The sequence below is a fragment of the Meles meles genome, chromosome 1 (genome assembly GCF_922984935.1).
Source record: "Meles meles chromosome 1, mMelMel3.1 paternal haplotype, whole genome shotgun sequence".
In the NCBI taxonomy this organism is placed as follows: Eukaryota; Metazoa; Chordata; class Mammalia; order Carnivora; family Mustelidae; genus Meles; species Meles meles.
This window is the reverse complement of record NC_060066.1, coordinates 209,714,939-209,736,007: the sequence shown is the minus strand read 5'-3', so window position 1 is coordinate 209,736,007 and position 21,069 is coordinate 209,714,939. Positions and strand designations below refer to the sequence as shown.

The 21,069-nt window shown below is 52.4% G+C and overlaps 2 protein-coding genes across 3 annotated transcripts; both read left to right on the top strand.

The window, feature by feature from the left end:
• The first annotated feature begins 377 nt into the window (after positions 1–377).
• Positions 378–11,726, top strand: CENPS (centromere protein S). Of its 2 annotated transcripts, none has more exons than XM_045998476.1 (5): positions 378–749; positions 3,243–3,465; positions 4,291–4,324; positions 8,181–8,247; positions 9,913–11,726. In XM_045998476.1, exons 1-5 carry the CDS (start codon positions 693–695, stop codon positions 10,048–10,050), a joined length of 519 nt encoding a protein of 172 aa, XP_045854432.1. In that variant the 5' UTR covers positions 378–692; the 3' UTR covers positions 10,051–11,726. The 2 variants fall into 2 exon arrangements, with proteins under 2 accessions (XP_045854432.1, XP_045854439.1); XM_045998483.1 differs by having other exon boundaries at positions 400–749; positions 3,243–3,366.
• A 2,832-nt stretch (positions 11,727–14,558) lies between these two features.
• CORT (cortistatin) lies at positions 14,559–16,226 on the top strand. Its single transcript, XM_045998496.1, has 2 exons — positions 14,559–14,911; positions 15,929–16,226. The coding sequence occupies exons 1-2, from the start codon at positions 14,810–14,812 to the stop codon at positions 16,133–16,135; spliced, it is 309 nt and encodes a 102-aa protein (XP_045854452.1). The 5' UTR covers positions 14,559–14,809; the 3' UTR covers positions 16,136–16,226.
• Positions 16,227–21,069: the final 4,843 nt, after the last annotated feature.

The following is a 21,069-nucleotide window of genomic DNA, read 5'->3' as shown; positions in this document are numbered from 1 at the left end:
TCCGAGTCTGCTTTCTCCCTCTCCCTCTGCCCAAGCACACGCTCTCTCTCTTTAAAATAAATAAATAATTAAAAAACAAAAACTTGGGGGCCCTGGAGCACCTGGCTGGTTCAGTTGGACCAACATTAAGTCTCCGGTGCGTGAGTTCGAGCCCCATGTTGGGCGGAGCTTACTTTTTTTTTTTTTTTTTAATTGGGGGCCCTTGGACTGCTGATGAGTGACTGAGCCTCTGCTGTGTCACCTACTCATTGACCGTGCTGCCGAATGGGACAGTCATCCAGCAGGTGTCTGCAGTCTGACGCCCTAACGCAGCTGTTGGCGACACAGTTACGGACACTGAGTGGATTTTGCAAGGCCTGCGACGGTTAGAGGCACACGCATTTTATTTACGGGGAAGGGTGCCGCCCGGCGACGCCGTCCCCGTTCCAAGGGCTCGACTGAGCCACCAGCCAGGGGCCGAGCCGCGGGGAGCCGGTGGGGGGATGGCTTTGCGCCGCCGGGCCCCACCCCCGGACCGCGAAGGACCGTTCCCGGAACGGCCGCCAGAGGGCGCGCGCGGCGCGGCGGTCTGGTGCTTCGCGCTTTGAACCCCCGCGCGGCCCGTCGCCCGGCGCCGCGGCGGGAATTCCGACGCGCTCCTCCCGGCCACCGCCTCCTGCTCTCGCGCGCCTGCCGGGGTCTCCCCTGCTGTGATGGAGGAGGAGGAAGAGGGAGCGGCTGAGGAGCAGCAGCGATTCTCCTACCGACAGGTACGGGAAAATCGAGTCCGCCGGGCTGGAGGAGGACGGCGTCGAGCTTCCGGAGAGGGAAAGCCTTCGAAACCTCCCCCGCGCGCTCCTCGGGGCGCGTTCCCGGGGGCGGAGAGCGCGCTCCGGCCGCCTGCGCCTGCGCCAGCTGGGCTGCCGCGGGGGGTGCTGGGAGGCGGTCTCCAGGGCAACGCGGGTCGGAGTCGGGCGGCGGGGGGCCACCTTCTGGCTGGGACCGCCCGGTCGGCCTTCTCATGACAGGGCTGCAGTGAGGATAGGGTGTGCGCCCCGAAAGGGGATCCAGGCGAAGCCCTCCGCGCGGGGCCCGGCTCGTCGCCGCCGGAACGTGCGCGCTCCGACGTGCAGACGCGGGGACGGCGTGCGAGCCCGATGGCCGGCCGGCTCCTTCCCGCGTGGGTCCCAGCCCGGGCTCCGCCCCGGCCCGGCTGGCCCGCCTGCAGAAGCCGAGCGACCCGAACCTCCTCCCAGGGCGGTTGCGGGCAGCGCCGGGAACCAGCGCCCGGCGCGGAGGCCTGAGAACGAGCCGCAGCGCCCTGAGGAGGTAAAAAGCAAGAACCAGGGCGGCCGCCGGGAAGAAGGTGAACTGAAGAGCCGGGAATGAGCTCAGGGCCCGGGAGCTGTTTGCGCACCAGCTCCCTCTCTCTCGGGAAGCGCACGGTTTCGGCACAAGTTGCGAGAACAGTGCACGCAGCAGCCGCGCGCCCCTCACCCGGAGTCACCCGTTGCTAGCGCTTGGCTGCGTTTACTCCTTTGCTCTCTTTTTCTGATCATTGGAGATTTCGTTGCGGGTATCTTCACACTTTCCCCTTAGTTTCAGTACCTTCGTACGCCTCACCCAGTGACCGGGGTGTGCATTTTCGTCCGTGACCTCCAGTACCACACTCAGGACGTCTACTGTTGGGAAGATCCTGTTGTCCCACGTTCAGTCCGTTCGCACAGTTCCCCAGTTGTCCCGAAGCTGTTTCTCCTACTGGCCTTTTTTCTCTCATCCAGCATCCAGTCAAGGGGCATAGCTTGAATTTAGTCTCTTTGATCTTACCTGGAATGGTTCTCCTCCACCTTCTTGTTCTTTCCCGAGGTGGTCTTTTGAAGAGCCCACTGATGGCAAAGGTGTCCCGGGAGATCACTCTGAAAGCTGGGCTGTCTTCTCCAGTTTTGTATTCTCAGACCCTAGTACAGAGCCTGGCCTCCCGTGGACAGTCGGTGCTCGCTGAAGAATCGAGTAAGGCTGCAGAGATGGGCCGAGCAGGCAGAGGGTCCTGCCGCTCATTGCGCCCGCTGTTCTTGGCGCTGGGTGGATAAGAGGGAATGAAACTGACAGGGTCCTGCCCTTGAGCGATTCAGGATCTAGGGATTCAGCCTTGAAGTGCAGTGTTGTCTGCAACACTGAAGAAGGCACTTGGCCCCGTCCAGGAAGCATGCAGAAGGAGGAGGGACAGAAAACTTCTGGAACATTCAGGAAGGTCCATGTCCTGTTCCTCTAAGGACACTCCCACATGTACATAAAAAAGATGACCGGGGAGGCTCTTTATCCCTCCCAGGGTGATGGCCTCTTTGTCTCCTCCTACCATAGGCCTCAACCTACTTTTTGACATCTGAAACTAAGAAAGGTCATTACCCTTGCTTATCTGTCTGGCCTTTCCCCGGGGGTCCTGGACCTGTGTTTCTGCAGTTCGTCCTCCTGTCTCAGCTGTGAACACTTGCTAGGAGAGTTTATGCTGTTTGGGGTTCAGCTGCCCCCCTGTGCAGCTCAGTTCTGTCTCTGGCATAGAGAAGGAGCACATCCAGGGCGCAGTAAGTTGGTTGATGGCAGACTGAGATCTTGGCTTGGCTTTGTTTTGCTTCTTTGCTCTTCTGCAAGGGAGAGCTCTGTTCTTGATTATCTAAAAGGGTTGCTAGGGAACAGTGAAGGTCCTGGTAAGGAACAAGGAGGGCTAGCAAGCCAACAAATCAAAAGAAGGTAGGATGTGCCCTCATAGGCCTTTCCCAGCATGGTCCTGAGTGTTCGTCCTTTGTCGCATGCGGGCCTGAGGCTGGCAGAGACTCGCAGCAGCGGGATGGGATCCTTTCGCATTTCACTAGAGTAACCCTTGTCTGGTTTTTCATTGTTCCCGAAACACCTAGCATTTGCCTTTGCGCAGCAGGAGCGGGTACACGTTTGTGGAATATCTGGGTGAAGTCGTGCAAATATTTTGCAAGTGCGAGTCTCACTGTCCTCCCCGCTGACCTGCCATTGTAATTCCTTATCTTTACTTGACCTAAATCATAACCATTAGCAAGGAAGTAATGTTTCTCCAAGTCACACTCCAGAGGGCCTCACTAATTTATTAGTACACTTGAAAAGTCACACAGCCATTATGGAAAGTGCTGAAGGAATTAGGCTGAGCAGACCCTCTCCTCGGTCTTAATTTTCGGAGACGCGGAAAGCTCTTATTTGCAACCTCACCCATGAAGTATTTTGCTTTTTTGCTTCAGAGGCTTAAAGCAGCCGTCCACTACACTGTTGGGTGTCTCTGCGAGGAGGTCGCATCAGACAGAGAGATGCCTTTCAGCAAACAAACCATCGCAGCGATCTCGGAGCTGACCTTCCGGCAGTGCGGTATGAAGCCAGAGCCTTCTCTGTGGATAGAAATCCCCCAATTAGCTTTGCCCGGGAGAAGCGTGTGGCTGGTCTTACCAACAGATGGAGAACGTTACCGTCCGTGCTATTCATGGAACATTCCTTTTCTTGGCTTAAGATTCAGATGTTTTATGGAAACATCTATTTCTGTTACCTAACAGTGGGCGTGAACCCCTGTATTTCTCCTGTTTTAAACTGCCGGGAACATTAGCGTAATAGACATTGTAATAGACATGGCATTGTAATAGACAATGTAATAGACATTGCATTGTTATCTCATCGCCTTATAACATTTTTTTTAAAGATTTTATTTATTTATCCAACAGAGAGAAAGATCACAAGTAGACAGAGAGGCAGGCAGAGAGAGAGGAGGAAGCAGGCTCCCTGCAGAGCAGAGAGCCCGATGTGGGGCTCGATCCCAGGACCCTGAGATCATGACCTGAGCTGAAGGCAGCGGCTTAATCCACTGAGCCACCCAGGCGCCCCGCCTTATAACATTTTTATATGGCCCCTGCCATGTTCATGTAACAGCTGAGCTTGTGACAGTGGTATCTGCCCGCCATGCAGGGAAATGAATGTCCTCTCAAGCCTTAACTTGGAGCGAAATTTGAAGCTAAGGGCTAGTTTCATGGAAGAAGAGGTGTGGCCACAATGACCACAATTATGACAAGGAGGTCGTAATGAATAAAATACACAACCCAGGCTAAAGGCTCCCAAAATAGAAAAAGCCAAAAACAGCGGAAGGCTCCTGTCCAGGGATGGGGCAACCCGGAGTGCCTCCTCCCGCCGCGGAAGGGGCTTGTCGCACTAGTCACTGGGTTGCGGGAGCCGAGGTTGCACTTTGCCTCCTTCCGAAATCAGATTGACATGAAGATCACTAAAGTACTTCTTTTTCTCTTTCAGAAACTTTTGCCAAAGACCTTGAAATGTTCGCAAGGTGGGTAGAGAGCTTGCATGCCTAATGCCGTGCGTGTTGACGTCCTATTCGCGCTTTCCATCTGGTGGTGCATTTCAGGAGAGCTTTCGGCTTTTGTGTGTGTGCGTGTGTGGATTTACTGGAAGCTCATCCCTCATCGTGATTCTGCAAGAAGAGAACATCTGCTTTAATCACATTCATTCAGACTTGATTTGGCCTTTTTTTTAAAATCTCTTCTGAGTACTTTTTGTTAAAGAAGCAGATTTGTTCAGTTCCCGGTTAAAAAGGAACAAAGAACAGCTCGAGGGCTAGGAACGCGCAGGGCATGTGTGTCCCGCAGGGCGCCGTGTGCCCGGTGTGACAGCGCCCAGCACCCAGCTGCCGGCACCCAGCGCCCGCCCGCGCTCAGCCTCGGGTTCGCGGCGTCTGTCACCAAAGAGACACACTCCTTGAGAAGTGGGTGACTTGCTTTCAGCGGGGAACCTTGAGCTTTTACATGTGATTTATGCTCATCTCTTCAATTAGTATCTCAGGTAATTGAAAACAATCGCAACGAACTGCTTTTACGGGGCAGTCTGAGTGACGGGGCCGCGAAGGGCTAACGCTTTCCAGTTTGCTCCCACCTCTGAGGCGGTGCCAGCCTCTCCCGCAGCCCGAGCTTTCACCTTGCTCCTCTCAGCTCTTTGTCGCTGCGGTGAGGATTTTGAATGAATTAAAGCAGTAGGTCTCAGAGGGCAGACTCTAAATCTTTCCTGTCCCTGTGTATATGAATCCCTAAAAACCGCTCAGCATCGCCAACTTGGCCAAGGGGTAAGAGAACATTATGGGATACTAACAGCGCCTGCCATTTCTTCGTTGTAAATCCAGGTGGTGGCTCCTCACGCGGCAACCATTACCTCCCCACGTGTCCCCTGCGGTGACGTTTGTCGCCCCTCTTGCCACATCTTTCCTTTGTTCGGAAATTACAACTTCTGTTTATTACGAAGGGTGGCACAGAAATTAAATATGTAAGCACCTGATTATTTGGTTTGAACATAAAGTTGATCGGCACCGAGCTGGGTTCTACATCTCAGCACCGCTGGCATTTTGGCGCGGCTCATTCCGGGTTGCGGTGGGGCCTGTCCTGCGCATTGGAGGGCGTTTCTGGGCCCCTCCGGCCTCTCCCTGGTAGATGCCAGCAGGAAGCCCCCAGTCGCGACTTTACCTGCCTTTTCTATGTTCGCTGTGGGAAAAGACAACCAGCGTTTTTAGATGCTTCGGTAAAAATACTAGAAATAAGAACGGAATTGGAAATATTTAGCATTGTAATACATTGACTTTCAGGTACTCTGTGTTTTATGATTGCGTAAAGAGGTTGATTTTCTTTTGCTCGCTGCTTGGTGGGTGGGGGAGAGGGGTGTGTGTCGCTTAGACTGTAAAAGCTCCCCAGGGAGGGCATCACCTAAGTTAGGGGATCTGTGTACGGAGGCTGTCTGGCTGCTGTCGTCTCAGTGGGAGAGGAGGAGGCTTACTGAGTAAGAGATGCCTCCCCTCCCGCGTGTCGGGGATGTCCTCCCGAGCTGTTCCCGCTCCCCCCCGCCCTCTGAACCCTGAGCCAACACAACTGTGGATTTTCTCTGAAGACTCGTCCTTTGTCTAATTTCATAATACTTCAGTTTGCTGTCATATAAAAAAAAATCTGGTTTTAAAGTTTATCACAAGGTGGGGGTAAGGGAGCTCCTGGGTGGCCCCGTCCGTTAAGCATCTGCCTTTGGCTCAGGGCCTGATCCTGGGGCCCTGGGATCGAGCCCCGCATCGGGCTCCCTGCTCAGCAGGGGGAGTCCGCTTCTCCCGCTGCCTCTCCTCCCTGCTCATGCTCACTGTCTCGCTCGTTCTCTCTCAAATAAATAAAATTTAAAAAAAAAATAAAGTTTATCATGGAATGGAATTGATATTCCCGGAAGGTAAGCTCTGTTTATCCTGTGGTTTTGTGTTTTCCCTGAGGCCACTGTCTTCTAGAACCATGAGTCCTGCAAAGAGTCTGAAGGACTGTTTCAGGCAGCTGTGTATTGAATGGTCTTTGTAAGCTGACTGGGAACCTAACTGGGATTTGTAACATTGTTTCCATGAGAAAAGGGGTTTAAATTTGATACAGTTCACCTGTAAACTATGGAAAATCATTTCCCAGTTTAAGTTGCGAATTTCCTTTACTTGGCTTTGAAATCTCCAGTCACCTGATACCTTTAACGGGTTAAAGATGACACGTTTTGAAGAAGATAGATACGAGACAGTAAATAGATTCTAGGAACATTTTGGGACTAGTCTTTGAAACCTGTGTTGCTAAAAGTGTTGCATGAAAAACTGCTCTGTAATTTTCCTGCTGGGTAGTTTTCTGGGTAGTTTTCTGGAGTCGGCTGTTTGATTTAGAGTGTCCGATGTGCGGGGCCCCTCTGTTGAGGGAGGCGCTGGCATTAAAGCAGGGTCCAGAGCTGGCGCGTACCCGGCTGCGTAGCGGAGAGGCTCGGCCTTGCCGTTTCCCGAACACTTCCCCGCGAACAGGTCAGCGAACCTCACTCTGCAGACAGGTCACTATGCTGCTTCCTCCTGCTTGTTCCTTTTGTGGCACTTTGCGAAGAAAGTGAAAATGGGCAGAGCGGCCCGAGCGCGTGGCTGAGGACCACACTGTGTCCGTGGCACCTAGCCGCCCCCTCCCCCTCCCGGTACGACTGTGGCCCAGCGCCTTGCTTTGTGGCTGCTGTGATCTCCCCTTCTGACCGTTCCCCTTCTCTGCTGGGCCTCACGGATGGCTAATTAGAAGTTGTCTCCTGAAGTGGAACCTGTCGCCACAGGCGGATGCTGTCAGTTCTGAGGCGAGGACATGGGCCACCTGCTCATTTAGCGGGATGTGATGGTTTAGTTCAGCCAAATTGTGGAGTGTAATTTCTGTGATTTTGTCTTTAATGGAACAAATAGCGAGGACTGTGTTGGCCAGTCTAGTGGTTATCAAGGTTACAAAGATGCCTACTTATTCCTGTGCGCAGGAAGTTTTGGCGAAACTGAGAAATGGCAAGAAATGGTGCAATTAGGGGCGCCTGGGTGGCTCAGGTCATGATCCCGGAGTCCTGGGACTGAGCGCCATGTGGGTGTCCCTGCTCGGCGGGGAGTCTGCTTCTCTCTCTCTCTCTCCCCCTTCCCCCTGCTCATGCTCTCTCATTCTCTCAAGTGAATAAATAAAAATCTTTAAAAAATGGTGTAATTAGACCAATAAATTATTCACTAGACCTTATTATCTGAAATTACCTTTTAAAGCAAAGTTAAGAGGCCTGGAATGAGAATTCGCGTCCGAGTTGTGAGCAAGACACGGTCCCCGGTTGAAAGGACGTTCTTCGTTCTAGCCCGGCTGCGTCTTGCTGGGAGGTGTGGTGTGGGGGGGACGTCTGCCTGAGCTGCTTCCTGTCATTCAGCCTTGGAGACGAGCTCCAGGGTCTTGGGATCTTTGTTCTTCTGCTTCACGTCGGTTTAAGCAGAGGCGATCTTTGTGCCGTAAGGGACAGTGCCATTTTCTCCTCCCGCTAAAGGCGTGCACAGACGTGCCGCACGCGCTTCCCGCGGTGTTCCGTGTGGCCGTTGTGCCCAAGCAAGTGCCCACTCGGGCCCCCGTGGTCTCAGGTGGAGGACGACAGATGGGCTGCTGCTTCTTTGGTCTCTTTATTTAATTAGTGTCTTGGCGAAGTCACTCCACTCATTTTTATGTCGTTGTTGCTTAATGAATTTAATCTAAAAATATGGGCTACTTAGAGATCCTTGCTAGTTTGGAGTCTGACCATGAACTTTTGGGTTCCATCAAAACTCGAAGTGGTACTAAACATTTGGTGAATTGTTCCTGCCCTTTCTACAGACACGCGAAAAGAAGCACAATTAACACTGAAGACGTGAAGCTCTTAGCCAGGAGGAGTAATTCACTGGTGAGAGATGAATTTCTTTCCTCACTCCCCTTTCCCATCAGAATACATTATTCCCAATTAATCACTTGCGGCCATGGAGCGATTCCCCAGGGCACCTTGCATTAAAAACGAGAGACGGTTGAACCATTCAGACCTGCCCGCAATTTATAGTCTCTCTTTCATTATGATGGATCTTGCTAAGCCAATTTGAAATTTTCTAATCAGCACTCTCTAGATTTCATAATTTGCCTTTTTCGTAACATCTCAAAACTTTGGCCCTGTGTTTCCTTTAGCGCGTGGTGGCAGAGACAGGCCACAGGCTAGAGCGTGTGGGGAGAGTTGTGCTGTGGTGCCCATACCTCTGATGGGCCGGGTATGGAAGGAGGGTCCGCACAGCCAGGATAGGCAGAAAACTGAGCACATTTTCTATCTCTCCAAAGAAATCTAGATGTCATCTTGGCCATGCCTTCATTTTCCAGCTGATGCTGTGATCATCCCTGGCTGTGGCCGTGACTCAGGGCAGACCCAGGGCAGCCGAGGTTTTCTGACTTTGTCTAATCCTGGCCGTGAGGATCCTTTCCATTCCCCATTGTGAGAACGCCACCGGACTGGACCTTTGTCTCTCCTCTGCTCCATCTGCGGAGCCTAGAATAGGGTCTGGCATACAGCAGGAGCTCAATAAGTCGTTGTGTAACAGTTGACAGTTTGCAGGGGGCTTTTGTAGTTATTATTTTACATATATTATTTAGACCTCATAACCACTCCCTAAGGGTTTTTCATAACACCATTTATTAGCCTGATTTTACAGGGGTGGCCGCTGGAGTTCCGGAACCTCGCAGAGCTAAACACAGAGCTCTTGGGTGGGTAGCCGAACCCAGACGGTCTAGCCCGGAGTCTGGAGCTGCTTCCACCGGGCTCTCTTTTCTAATACCCTCTCTCCAAAGTAGAAGTCAAGGTTAAGGATGATGTGATTTCTAAGGAAAACAGCTAAGGGGGCGGGCAGTGCTATGTGTCCGCAGGGAAGACACTTCCCTCTCTCCCGCCGTTCTGTGCGGGTCACAGCTGGTAGCTGGCTGGCTTCAGCGAGCCGGGTCTGCCTTTTGCAAGGGAATGGGCAGTGCCAGTCGTCTTAGAATATTAACTGGGAAGTTACCTGTTTGTTGGGCATATGTTTGCTTCCAAATACTGTTTCTATTTTGGGCTCTTAATTTTTTTTTTCATGACAGAGTTGTGGAGTTGGTAAAATTTACGCACTTTTGTAAAATTCTCTCCGATGGCTGGGACCGGAGTTATTTCCCCGTATCCCGGGCCCTGGTGCGTAGGAGCTGCTCCGCGATGTTAGCTGGATGCGCCGAGGGGTGTGGATGGTCCTGGTGCTTGGCAGTGTACGTAGGCCTGGCGGGCCTTCTGCTCGCCCCACATTTTAACTCTTCCGATCACTCGAGGAGCTCCTGCCTGTTGGGTGGCAGCGTGGGCAGCCGTCGCTTGATCTCTGGAGTGGACTGCTTCTTCCAGAAACAAATTGGAAGTTCTGGTTCACTCTGAGGAATGTAACCCAGGGTTTTCCACCCGAATTCTTTGGGCGGGGGGCAGTTAGGAGGGGTGTAGACTCCCCTCCCCTCCCCTGGGCTTATAGAGTGGCTTCACAACCAGCCAAAATGTAATTCTTTAATTGTTTTTTGGTAGCTAAAATACATCACAGAGAAAAACGAAGAGCTCGCTCAGTTTAACACAGAACAAAAAGCAAAGAAGAAGAAGAAGCTAGAGGATGACAACGCAAAATCAGTGGCCGCGGCCGCGGCTGCCGACAAGGACGGTTCTTGACCCTGGGGCCACCGGCAGACGCGGCCTCCGGCAGGGGGTGCAGCAGGGAGCAGCGCTGCCACGAAGGGATTTTCGAAGGGATCAGTAGAGATTAAAATAAAAGGCTAAGAGGCTTTCTGGGCTGCGTTCTCTGAGTCATTGGCTGAAAAAGCTAGTGTCTGAGCCGGAGGTGCTTGAGCGTAACGCTCTGTGTGTCCCCCCGCCGTGCCAGCACAGGGGTCTGAGTGGTCACTGGCGTCGTTCCTCAAGTGTGGCCGCAGTGCCATGGGCTCGACTTTTTCAATCACCCATCTTTATCTCTTTCTTCTTCTGCGTGAGTCTTCAGGCTGACGGTCCCTGAGAGAAGAATAAAGCTGTTTAGTTAGTTCTGTCGCTCGCCAGTGTGGTTTTTAAGCCTGCATCGTGTGACCACGAGGTAAATGGGGCGCTCACAGGTGCACGTTTGGAAAATGTCTGTTTTTAAAGGTGATTTCCTCCAGAAACAGCTTATGCCACTTTTCTCTGGCCATCTTGTAGTTTAACTGTGGTTCCACGGGGTGAAGACTTTGCTTGAGAGGAAAACCTCCATTTGCAAACGCTTCCGTGTGTGGGGCTCTGGTTCGGTCCGTGAGGGCCGGAGCTTCCGGCCCTGCTGTCTCCCCTGTGGGGTGTCGGGGGCGCCCAGGGCATGCCCGTGCCTGCTGGGGCAGGAGGGATAAGGAACCGGACTGCATTCGGGAGCCCTCTCTGGGCCAGGCCTCCCCGGGGCTCCGCATAGCACCTCCGTGCCCCCTCACGGCCTTAATGGGGTGGATCTGATTCTCCCCACTTTACCGATGTGCAGACTGAGGCTTGAAGAGGTTGGCACGCTGCCCGGGTCTGCTGACTGGTCGAGCCAGTATTCATCCTGGGGGGTGCTCACCCCCAAAGAGGGGGCGAGAGAACAGGACAGGTGTTCTGGATAGAACAGACACGGATCAGCAAGAGACACCCCACAACAGTTGGCTCTCGAGGGGACACGATAAGCTGTGGGCACAGGAGGGCCCCGAATGCAAGCTTCACAGCCTTGGGGTCTGTCGGTGACTCCTCCTCTCCCCTCAGAAGAGGGCTGTGACATCCATGTGTCACACCAGGTGAGAGAAGGGAACCCTAAATCTTCTGTCCGGACCGTCCTACTCCCGCCGAGATCCGTATGGCGCAGCTTCCTTTCCAGGTTGGCTCTATACGTCCACATCAGGCGACCCGGGTGGCCGGACGCGGCGGACTCGCCACAGGGCCACAGACGGGGACGGACCTCCGGGTCTCGCGACTCTGGTGGCAGTGTGACTCCCTGTAGCTCTGACTTCTCGTCAGCGAGACAGGGCATGCGCGACAGGAAGAGGGAATGAGGAGGACTGCTGCTGGGGGTCTCGTTTTTATGGCTTCCATAGCTCTCTGAGCTCCGCACCCACGGGACTGGAAGTGGAGAAGTCTGGGCACCATGGGGTCCCGCATCTGGTTACAGGGCGGGGGGGCAGGGAGGCCCTGGCCCTGGCCTGGGTACGTTGGTGAAGTTTTCTAGCCAAGGCGGAAACTCGACTTGATGTTCGTGTAATCTTTTGGTGTTTTTGCACATTTATGTATGATTATGTTTTTGAGGATTTCATTTATTTGAGCGAGAGAGAGAGAGAGAGAGTGAGTGAGAGAGAGAGCACGTGTGGGGAGGAGAGGGAGAAGCAAACTCCCCAAGTTGCTGGGAGCCCGATGCAGGGCTCGATCCCAGCACACCTGAGATCCTGACCTGAGCGGAAGGGAGCTGCTTCCCCCACTGAGTCACACACATGTCCTGTTTATACTTCAGATGAGAAGGCTTACAACACGTTTTTCACGGCTTGTAGCACAGGAGGGGTCAGATTCTGCGAGGAAGAGCCGGCTCCCTTTCCTGGGTTCTCTGGAGTGGCCTCCCTGCCCCCATATGCTCCACGTGGGGTTTTGCTCACTCTGGGAAGTCCACAGTGATGCTGATCATTCTGTGTGATTCTGTCTTTGGGGACAGATGGCAGAAGGGACTTGTGGAGGGCCCTGCTTCCGTGGCCTGGCTTCCGCAGAGTCCTGGAAGCTCCCCTAAACTTGAACCTATTAACCCTTTACCGGGTGATGAACCAGATAAGGAAGTGGGTGTCTTTGGAAGGAGTGTGTCCTGGTCGCATAGATGAGGGCAACTTCCTTTTATAATACTTGCTGTCTTCTTGTTAGACCAGTTCCTTGAAGCACTTGAAATAAAGGGCCGCTGGCGACGTGTTATTACTGAAATTCAGCGGAGTCAGGGAACTTTGAAAGCCTCCCTTTCTGCACACAGCGGCAGCTGGAACGCACCAGGAGAGGTCTCCGCGGGCTCGTGAGCAGCTGAGGCTTTAAAACCTGTAAGGCCCAGGGGTGCCTGAGTGGCTCAGTGGGTTAAAGCCTCTGCCTTCAGCTCGGGTCATGGTCTCAGGGTCCTGGGATAGAGACCTGCATTGGGCTTTCTGCTCCGTGGGGAGCCTGCTTCCCTTCCTCACTCTGCTTGCCTCTCTGCCTACTTGTGATCTCTCTGTCAAATAAATAAATAAAATTAAAAAAAAAAAAAAGCCTCTGCCCTCGGCTCAGGTCATGATCCCGAACCCATGATCGAGCCCCTTATGGCGGGGGGGGTCTCTGCTCAGCGGGGAGCCTGCTTCCTCCTCTATTGCTGCCGCTTCTCTGCCTACTTGTGATCTCTATCAAATAAATAAAATCTTTAAATAAAAAATAAATAAATAAAACCTGTAAGGCCCAGAAAGGCTCCACTGAGACATGCTTATTCCTTTACTGAACTGTGGAATTTCCAAAGAGCTCCTTGGGGTCCTTTAGTCCAGGTTCCCCTCCACCTGGGAACTCTTGCGACGTTCTCCAGGGACAAGAGCCCTTCCGGTCACGGGACGCTTGCTCTTAGGTTTCTTCTGTACTTAGAGAAAAGTTCTCCACCCTTGAACTTTCTCGGTTCCATTTGGACCTTTAGAAGGAGCACTCTTGTTTAAAATAATTCAGGACTGAGCTTCTTCTAATCAGAATTTCCCATTTGACATCTTTCCAGGAACACGTGCTTGCCTAAGACCTTAGGTTGTCAGCTTCCGGAGGGCAGGCTCTGGGCTGGACAGGTGAGGGCGGGCGCCTTGTGCGGTGTGGGGCTCGCGGCAGGCGCCCGGGATACCCGAACCCCAGCATGTAAGATGTGCTGGTGGAATAAGTGGGAGCGCTTGGGTTGCTCCGTTCTTGGGGGGGGGGGCCCACATGGAGAAGGACGGAGGATGTCTTCTTCTTAGCGCTGCCCAATGTCCGTGCTTCTCGTGGGTTCCGCGTGGGCTGGGTGCTTTATGGGACCTTCGTTGGTCCTCACAACAGCTCTCGGGGGGGGGGGGGGGTAAGTAGGACTGTCTTTTTGTAGCCCCATTTTACAGATAAGGCAGCAGGCCACAGAGAGGCCAGGAGCCAAGCCTCCAGCCCTCTCCTCGAAGGACCAAGACAGGTGGCCGCTGGCTTGAAGGCAGCCCGTAACGAGAGGGCACGTGGCCTTCCTCCGCCCGTGGCACCCACCCTCCCCGGCACACTCCCGTCGCGCTGGAGCCGTGCTTCCGCTCGTGGGCTGTGGGTGCTACCCCCCCCCCCCCCCCCCCCCCCCCCGGCTAGGCTGTCCCGGCCCTGCTGGCCTGGGCGGCGTGTGTCCCGCGCAGTTCTGTGGATGCGACTAGGTGCTCGGAGCGTCCGAGGAGTCCGTCCAGTGAACTCGGCAAGAGGAAGCCGGCCAAGCTGCTGTGAATTTCTTTTTTTGCTGTGAATTTCTTGTCTGTAAAATCTCTCCATCTGGGGGGCACCCGGCCGCCTTAGTTGGTAGAGGAGGGGACCCTTGATCTCAGGGTCATGAGTTCAAGCCCCATGTTCACTTCTGGAGAGAGCCGTCCCCTCGGTGCCTTCACCCTTCCGCTTGGAACCTGGCCATGGCTGTTGGCCCCGTGTGGCAGGTCTGTGGCCTGTGACTCAGTTTACCAGCTGTCTCAGCCGGATGAAGACGGTCTGTGCATTTGCCTGTGGAATTGGGAAACCGGGGCCAGAGAAGGGGAAGCCCCGGCGGGCAGCGCAGAGGAGGACTCCTCGCTCCAGCCTGACCTGGTCAAGTGCAGGTCGTCGAGCCGGAAGGGGCAGGTCCCTCCGGCCGGCCCCCACGCTCTGGGTTTGCAGCCGCCCTGTCTGCGGTTCGGGGACAACCTTCCGGGTGCTCAGAGCGCCTCCCTGCACCCCTCCAGCTCCCCCTTGTCTCTTGGGCCCACGGCGGATCCCGTCACACCTCCCGTGGGCGGAATTTCAGCTCCTCGGCTCCTCAGCCGCCGCTGATTTTCTATTGTGCGAAATCACTCGGCTTTGTGCTCCCGCTTCCTGCCGCCGCGCGCGTGTCGCGAGGAAGCGGGCCCCGGGGGCCGGCGCACGTGTCCTGCCACGTCAGCAGCTCCGCTCCCAACTCGCGCCACCGTCGGCGGCTTTAATGAAGGGGTTAACTCCGTTCCAAAGGCGCTTTTGTGGGCCGATGGCTTGGGCAGGTGCGTCACTGCCTGAGTGTGAGGGAAGCGGGGGCACAGGCTCTTGACAGGCACGGAGCCCCCAAACACAGCCGCAGGTGGAGCTTAATTACAATGCCCCCCGCGCCCCACCCCTCCACGAGACCCAAGTGCACAAAACACCGACTTCGGGGCTGCCCAAGACGAGCAGCCCCAGAGCTTCGGCCCGCAGAATGCCGCCACCTCTCTGCTTGCTGCTGCTGCTGCTGCTGTCGGGGGCCACGGCCCCGGCGGCCCTGCCCCTGGAAGGTGGCCTCGCGGGACACGACGACCAGGTGAGTAGTGCCACCAGCAGGAGAGTCCGCTTTCTGGCCGGCTCCTTCCTTGGCCTCTTCGGATCGCCCCCGTCTCCAGGGCCGAGTGTGGGCAGGACAGACAGCAGGCAGGGCTGACCGTTGCGGTGTGCCCTTCAGCTGCCCCCGGGGCCCAGGATGTCCCCTCTTAGACCACGGGTTCTCGTTCACCTTCGACGGTCCCAGCAACCTGCAGAGAGCTCAGACACTCAAGGGGGAGCCTCCCTGCCGGGCCATCTCCATCGCGTCATCTTCGAAACGTTGAGTGATCATACACCAGTCCATCGTGGGGCAATCACGGGCACCAACGCCCGCATTATTCACACAAGCTTCTAGAATCTTAATTTATAGGTATGGGGACTCTTCTCACCGGCTCAGATTCATTGACATCATTATAGTTTCCGTCGTGAGAATTCGTAACTTTGTAAGGTGATTTATTTTTCTCTTTTTTTTTTTTTTCCGATTTTGAAAAAGTTCCAAGAAAGAGTACATAAAGTTGGCCATTAAAAATGGATTTTTCTCTAAAATTACCAGATGAGTTTCAGACAAGTCATTTATCATCAGGTTACTCCTAGAAGCTTTCTAAGGAATTTGAAAGAGGGGACTATCACGTCTCAATCTGATCTGTCTCAAAGAGTAATTTGTGGACATCCAGGAGTCAGACCGAGCACTTGGCGGCGGGGAAAATGATAGATTTCCTGACCTCTTCTAATGAAGGACCTCAGCCAAGATTATGGGCCAAATAAGCCATTTGTTTTCTTTGAAAATGCTTTACTTTTCCTTCTCTAATTAGAACTATTTCATTAAGGTGTTCTCTTGAGTTCTTCAGCCTTTATTTTATCTTTTAACTTCCTCATCCTTTAAATGGAAATGTGATTTATTCTTCTGAAACATCTTTTTTTTAAGGAAGGAATTATGGATCTTTTAATGCTGGCTGAACCAGATGGTTGATTATTTTTCTTTCCTTTGTTCTCTGCTTCTTTTTAAAAACATCTGCAGGAAGGGATGGAAATGAAGAAAAACAGCCTCTTGACTTTCCTGGCTGGGTGGTACCGGTGGGTGTCCCAGGCGGGTGCAGCTCCCTTCACAGGAGGGGGAGCCGGGGAGGCGGCCAAGCGACAGGACGTCCCGCCCCCTCAGCGGTCACTGCGGGAGAAGACACCCTGCAAGGATTTCTTCTGGAAGACCTTCTCCTCCTGCAAATAAAACTCCACCCCCAGTCACTCATGCAAAGGAGTGTAACAAGCCATCTGAATAAATGTATTAACAGCTGTCATCTTTCTTCTACTTCCCGTGTAATATGGGTTAAAGCCTCTGCCTTCGGCTCAGGTCATGATCCCAGGGTCCTGGGATCGAGCCCCGCATCGGGCTCCCTGCTCGGCGGGGAGCCTGCTTCCTCCTCTCTCTCTCTCTCTTTCTCTGCCTGCCTCTCTGCCTACTTGTGATCTCTGTCTGCCAATAAAATAAAATAAAAATCTTAAAAAAATATATTTTATTTTTAGTAATCATCACACCCAACGTGAGGCTTGAACGCAGAACCCCAAGATCGAGAGTCCTGTGCTCCACTGACTGAACCAGGTGCTCCCTGAAGTGAACATTTTTGATAAAGATTTTCAAGTTTTCTGCTGTAGGGGACCCACTGGGCTTTCTTTCCACCTTCCTTATGTGCTTGGAAGGTCTTCCCTTATCTCCCTTCCTTTGATTTTAAACGGCTAAAGGTGACATATTTAGGAATCCAGAATGACATCTTATTCAGTTTGTTTTCATAGAAATTGTCTAATTTTAAAAAATATTCCCCTCATATTAGAAGCCAATTTTTAACATCGTGCTCCAAGGGCAAAATGATTACTTCTTGTGTTTTGGCGAAAACCAATTTAGAAACAAATGTCATGCTCTCAAGCATGATCTCCTGTTCACACACTTCTCCGAAGAGTTCCATTCAAACCTGCTCTGGTAAATACCCACACTGGTTTTCATTAGCAACTGAATTTTAATTTGTTACAGTTCTTTCACGGACCAGAGCTTCTACATTTGCGTCTTGAAGAATGAAGTGTTTGTTCCAAGGCCTTATTTCAAACCAAATACACAGCAGGGCTGCTGTCTGGCCTGGTGGCCTCAACTCTAATTCCAGGCTATCAGGATCACAGGGTCCAGGTTTTGTTCCGTGACAGATGATACGTGTATTTTAAAAAAATATATTATATTTATTTATGTAAGACAGATAGAGCGTGCACACAAGCAGGGGGGCGGCAGGCAGAGGGGGAAGCAGGCTCCCCGCAGAGCAGGGTGCCCGATGCGAGACTCGATCCCAGGACCCCGGGATCACGACCTGAGCCGAAGGCAGACGCTTCACCAACTGAGCCCCCCAGGTGCCCCCAGATTCATACACGTATTGGTGTCGTTAGGTGTATCATTGTGATATTTTCCCGATCCCCAAGAATTTCCACAGAAGGGACAAGGAGTGATGGCTTCACAGGAGGGGAGTTCCTTTTTCTGTCCTATGAGGCCGAGCAGCTGTCAAGCCCCACGCGGACGGGGATTTGGGGCTGGTCCAATGAAATGAGGGGTGAACAACTCAGTCAGTTTCTAACCCCCGATCAGGTCTTTATTCTCCCCATAGCCCCAACGTCCTCGCTTGGTTCCGTGTATCGTTTATGGCTCTTGAATGACAGACTCTAACGGAAACTTCCAGGGTGACGGTATTTAGATGCTAAACCTTGCAGTTCGGAGATTGCTACCCGGAGTTACGGGAAGTTTCTGAGGGTCTAAGAGGAGGAAGCTTGGCAAAGGCTGGCTGGAGGGGCATCGTCATCGTCTTCTCCTCTCTGGACACCAGGGGAGCAGGCGCGAAGGACTGCTGACCGTTCCGTTCTGTTTTCTGCAGCGCTGAGCTCGTGTTCATAATTACTAGCTGAGGAAAGTATAATGTGTTCGAGGAGCCTTAATAGCACCCGCACTTCCAAACACAGCAGCTTTCAGAGACCGGTAATTGGGTCAGTGCCCTGGTGCAGGATGCCGGCCTGAAGGGCCAGCTAACCTTCAGAACTTGGTCTTTTAAGATTTTTCTAGAAGAAATAGCATGCTCACTGTTTTTCAGTTTCAACTGGGGTCATACGTACAGAGTCCTTAGGATTGGGGGCTCTTAACTTTGAACTAAGTAATATCTGAAGGATAATGAGACTCTGCTAATGAGACCGGCAGGACATCTGTCAAGGCGAAGCTTACCTTACTTGGTTCGGGGGCTTAATAAAACGTTAAGTGGCCGCAGCTGCATGGTAGGCTGGATTAATACGCTCATGATGAATACATTAGGGTGAAATGGGTATATTAGGGTAATTTTCTACCATCAGGTTTCGGGTAGACTTTTCTCGAAGTATACCTTTGTGTATGTAGTTCAACATAGACAAGTGCGTAGATGTGGTCGTCGGCACCTGGACAGCTTGAAATTCATTCTTGCACACTTCTTTTTTAAAGACTTTTATTGTTTGAGAGAGAGAGAGAAGCACAGATGAGTGGGGGTTAAGGGCAGAGGGGGAGGGAGAGAATCTCAAGCAGACTCCATGCCGTGTGCAGAGTCCAATGCGGGGCTCGATCCCACGACCCTGAGATCCTGAGATCATGGGCTGAAATGAAGAGTCATACGTTCAACTGACTGAGCCACCCAGGCTCCCCTCTTGCATTTACTTCTAATATTTGGCATCAGAACGGATCCTTAACTGCTGAGAAAGAATTCAGGGTGACACGAACACTGGACAGAAATCCTTCCGAGTCGTCCTATTTCAGGACTGATGGCAAACCATTCCAGGCTTTAGGAAACTCAGACCAATAGGCTCATGGGAGACACTTAAAAAACTTGATTTAGTGGCACCTGCTGAAGGGCTCACCCACATCCTAATACCAGCTTCTTCAGTAGAGCTATGGGTTCCATTTTTAAAGTTTATTTCAAGAACCTCTACAGCCAGCGTGGGGCTCAAACTCTTGAGATCAAGAGTCGTACGCTCTGCCAACTGAGCCAGCCAGGAACCACTGGGTTCCATTTTGAACAAATCAGAAGAGGAAGAGTTAGGTAGGCATTAAAAAGAAGGAAAATTTCAGTTTTTAGATGAGAAAGGAAGAGGCAACAGGCAGCTGGGCTACCCACTATTTCTAGCTTGTCGTGACACTAATGAAAGTAATACTGATTTATCTCTTCCACTTATAATTAGTTAAGGGATCAAAAATACACGTGCTTGTCTTGTTGAAATAATTGTAAACTGGAGGAAAAGCTAGATTTTTGGTGATAGTTCTTGCAACACTGTTGGGCAATACTGAGGAAAATCCACTCTCTGTCCATTAACCTGTTGGTTCACTTCCTTGTAATTGCAAAGTGTGCTCTTTTTGAAAAAAGATTTTATTTTCGAGTAATCCTTACAACCTGCATGGGGCTTGAACTCACAACCCTGAGGTCCAGAGTAACATGTTCTATACCGACAGAGCCAGCTGGGCGCCCCTGCAAAGTGTGTTTGGATTTAGTTTGAGCGAACAGTGAACTCTGAGGTTCTGCAATCCGAAAATTCAGTGCATTTCCTGGGAATGAGTTTATCCCCCTCACTGGAAGCCTTCCAGTGGGACGGAGGACCCCACTGTCAGAGGACTCAGGCAGTGGCTGGGTGTTGAGAAATACCACTTACAAAGTCCTTAAAAACTTCAGGTAATGCAAGACACAGCAAGATATTCTAAGGCAAAACCCTACAAATAAAATAGAATGGAGAAAACCCCTGAAGGCCGCCCCCCCCAAAAAAAGAATAAAAGAAAAAATTGAGTGGATGGCTAAGAAAAAAAAAAAAGAGCTAAACAATCTGGTTAGTAAAGGCACATTAATCATTTTTGTAATTAAGGAAGGTTTTCTTTTCCCAGACTGCTATTATTTTATCCCTTTCTCTCTGGAAAATGAAAAACCCATTAGTTTTTCTTCCCTTTTGCTTTTCCCCAGAAATTAAAGGTTGGTAAGTGGTAATTAGCACAGCTCCTGTCAAAGCCAATTGCCTAATGGGGACCGACATCCGACTTGCGCTGAAAGAACGGAATGTGGCTAATGCGGGGCTCATGAGTCCCAGCTGCTTCCTTTGACATTCTTTTCTCCTACCGTAAGAACGGGCTGCCCTGCTCACTCTCTCCTATTTTTAGACATATTGCTGGCTGCTACGTTTCTGTTCTGGAAGGCTTGGAGGCACAGCGGCGCGGGGAAGGTGAACGGCACCGGGGCAGTATCATGTGTTTGCGGCTGCCGGCGCTACGCATTTTGGGCCCGGGTTTGCAGACTAAGGTCTTTGCCCTGTGGATCCGTAGCTAGGGGTCCCCTCACGCAGCTCTGTCTTTGCTCCTGCCCCGCCCCTGGGGGGACTAAGGGAACCTGCTCTCCAGCCTGCGCTAGGTACTGGGCTCCTCCTCAGACACTACTTCATTTAACCCTTTCAACAGTGGGCTTGGTTCCCTCCAAGCCTACGGTACTTTCCCCGTTATTCTAGGCAGCCAAGGGGCTTGGTGGATTGGTTTCTAGCAGAGCACACCAGCACCGACACCCAGGCCAGCCAATGAGAGCTCTCCCGCGGATCGGACACACATCACGAAAGACAGTATTTTTAACTCCGTGGGGCAAGGATGGAGATGACGTTAGGGCTGGTGAGTAGAGGTAGCGGTGTTCCTGGAATCCAGGTTCACCACGGGGCTCACTGTGCAGTGCTCGCGGGGCTGTTTCCTTCACTTGCACCACCAGCACTGTGCCCGCAGTCAGAAATCTTTCGGCAGTTATGTTGTAGGCACAGGCCTTTTCCAGTTCGAGCCGACTCCCACGTCTTAGGTTGGTGTGACAAAACCAGTGATCTGGATGCAAGAGGACAAGGGCGCGGACCCAAGAGAAAACACCTGTAAGTGGGAAGATCACCGGGAACCCGGGTGGCTCGGCCTTCAAGCGTCTGCCTCTGGCTCAGGTCATGAACCTGGGGTCCTGGGATCAAGCCCCGCATCGGGCTCCCCGATCGGCGGGGAGTCTGCTTCTCCCTCTCCCTCTGCCCCTCTCCCAGCCTGTGCATGTGCTTTCTCTCTCTAACAAATAAATAAAATCTTTAAAAAGATAAGTGGGAAGAGTACTAGAATTCGAA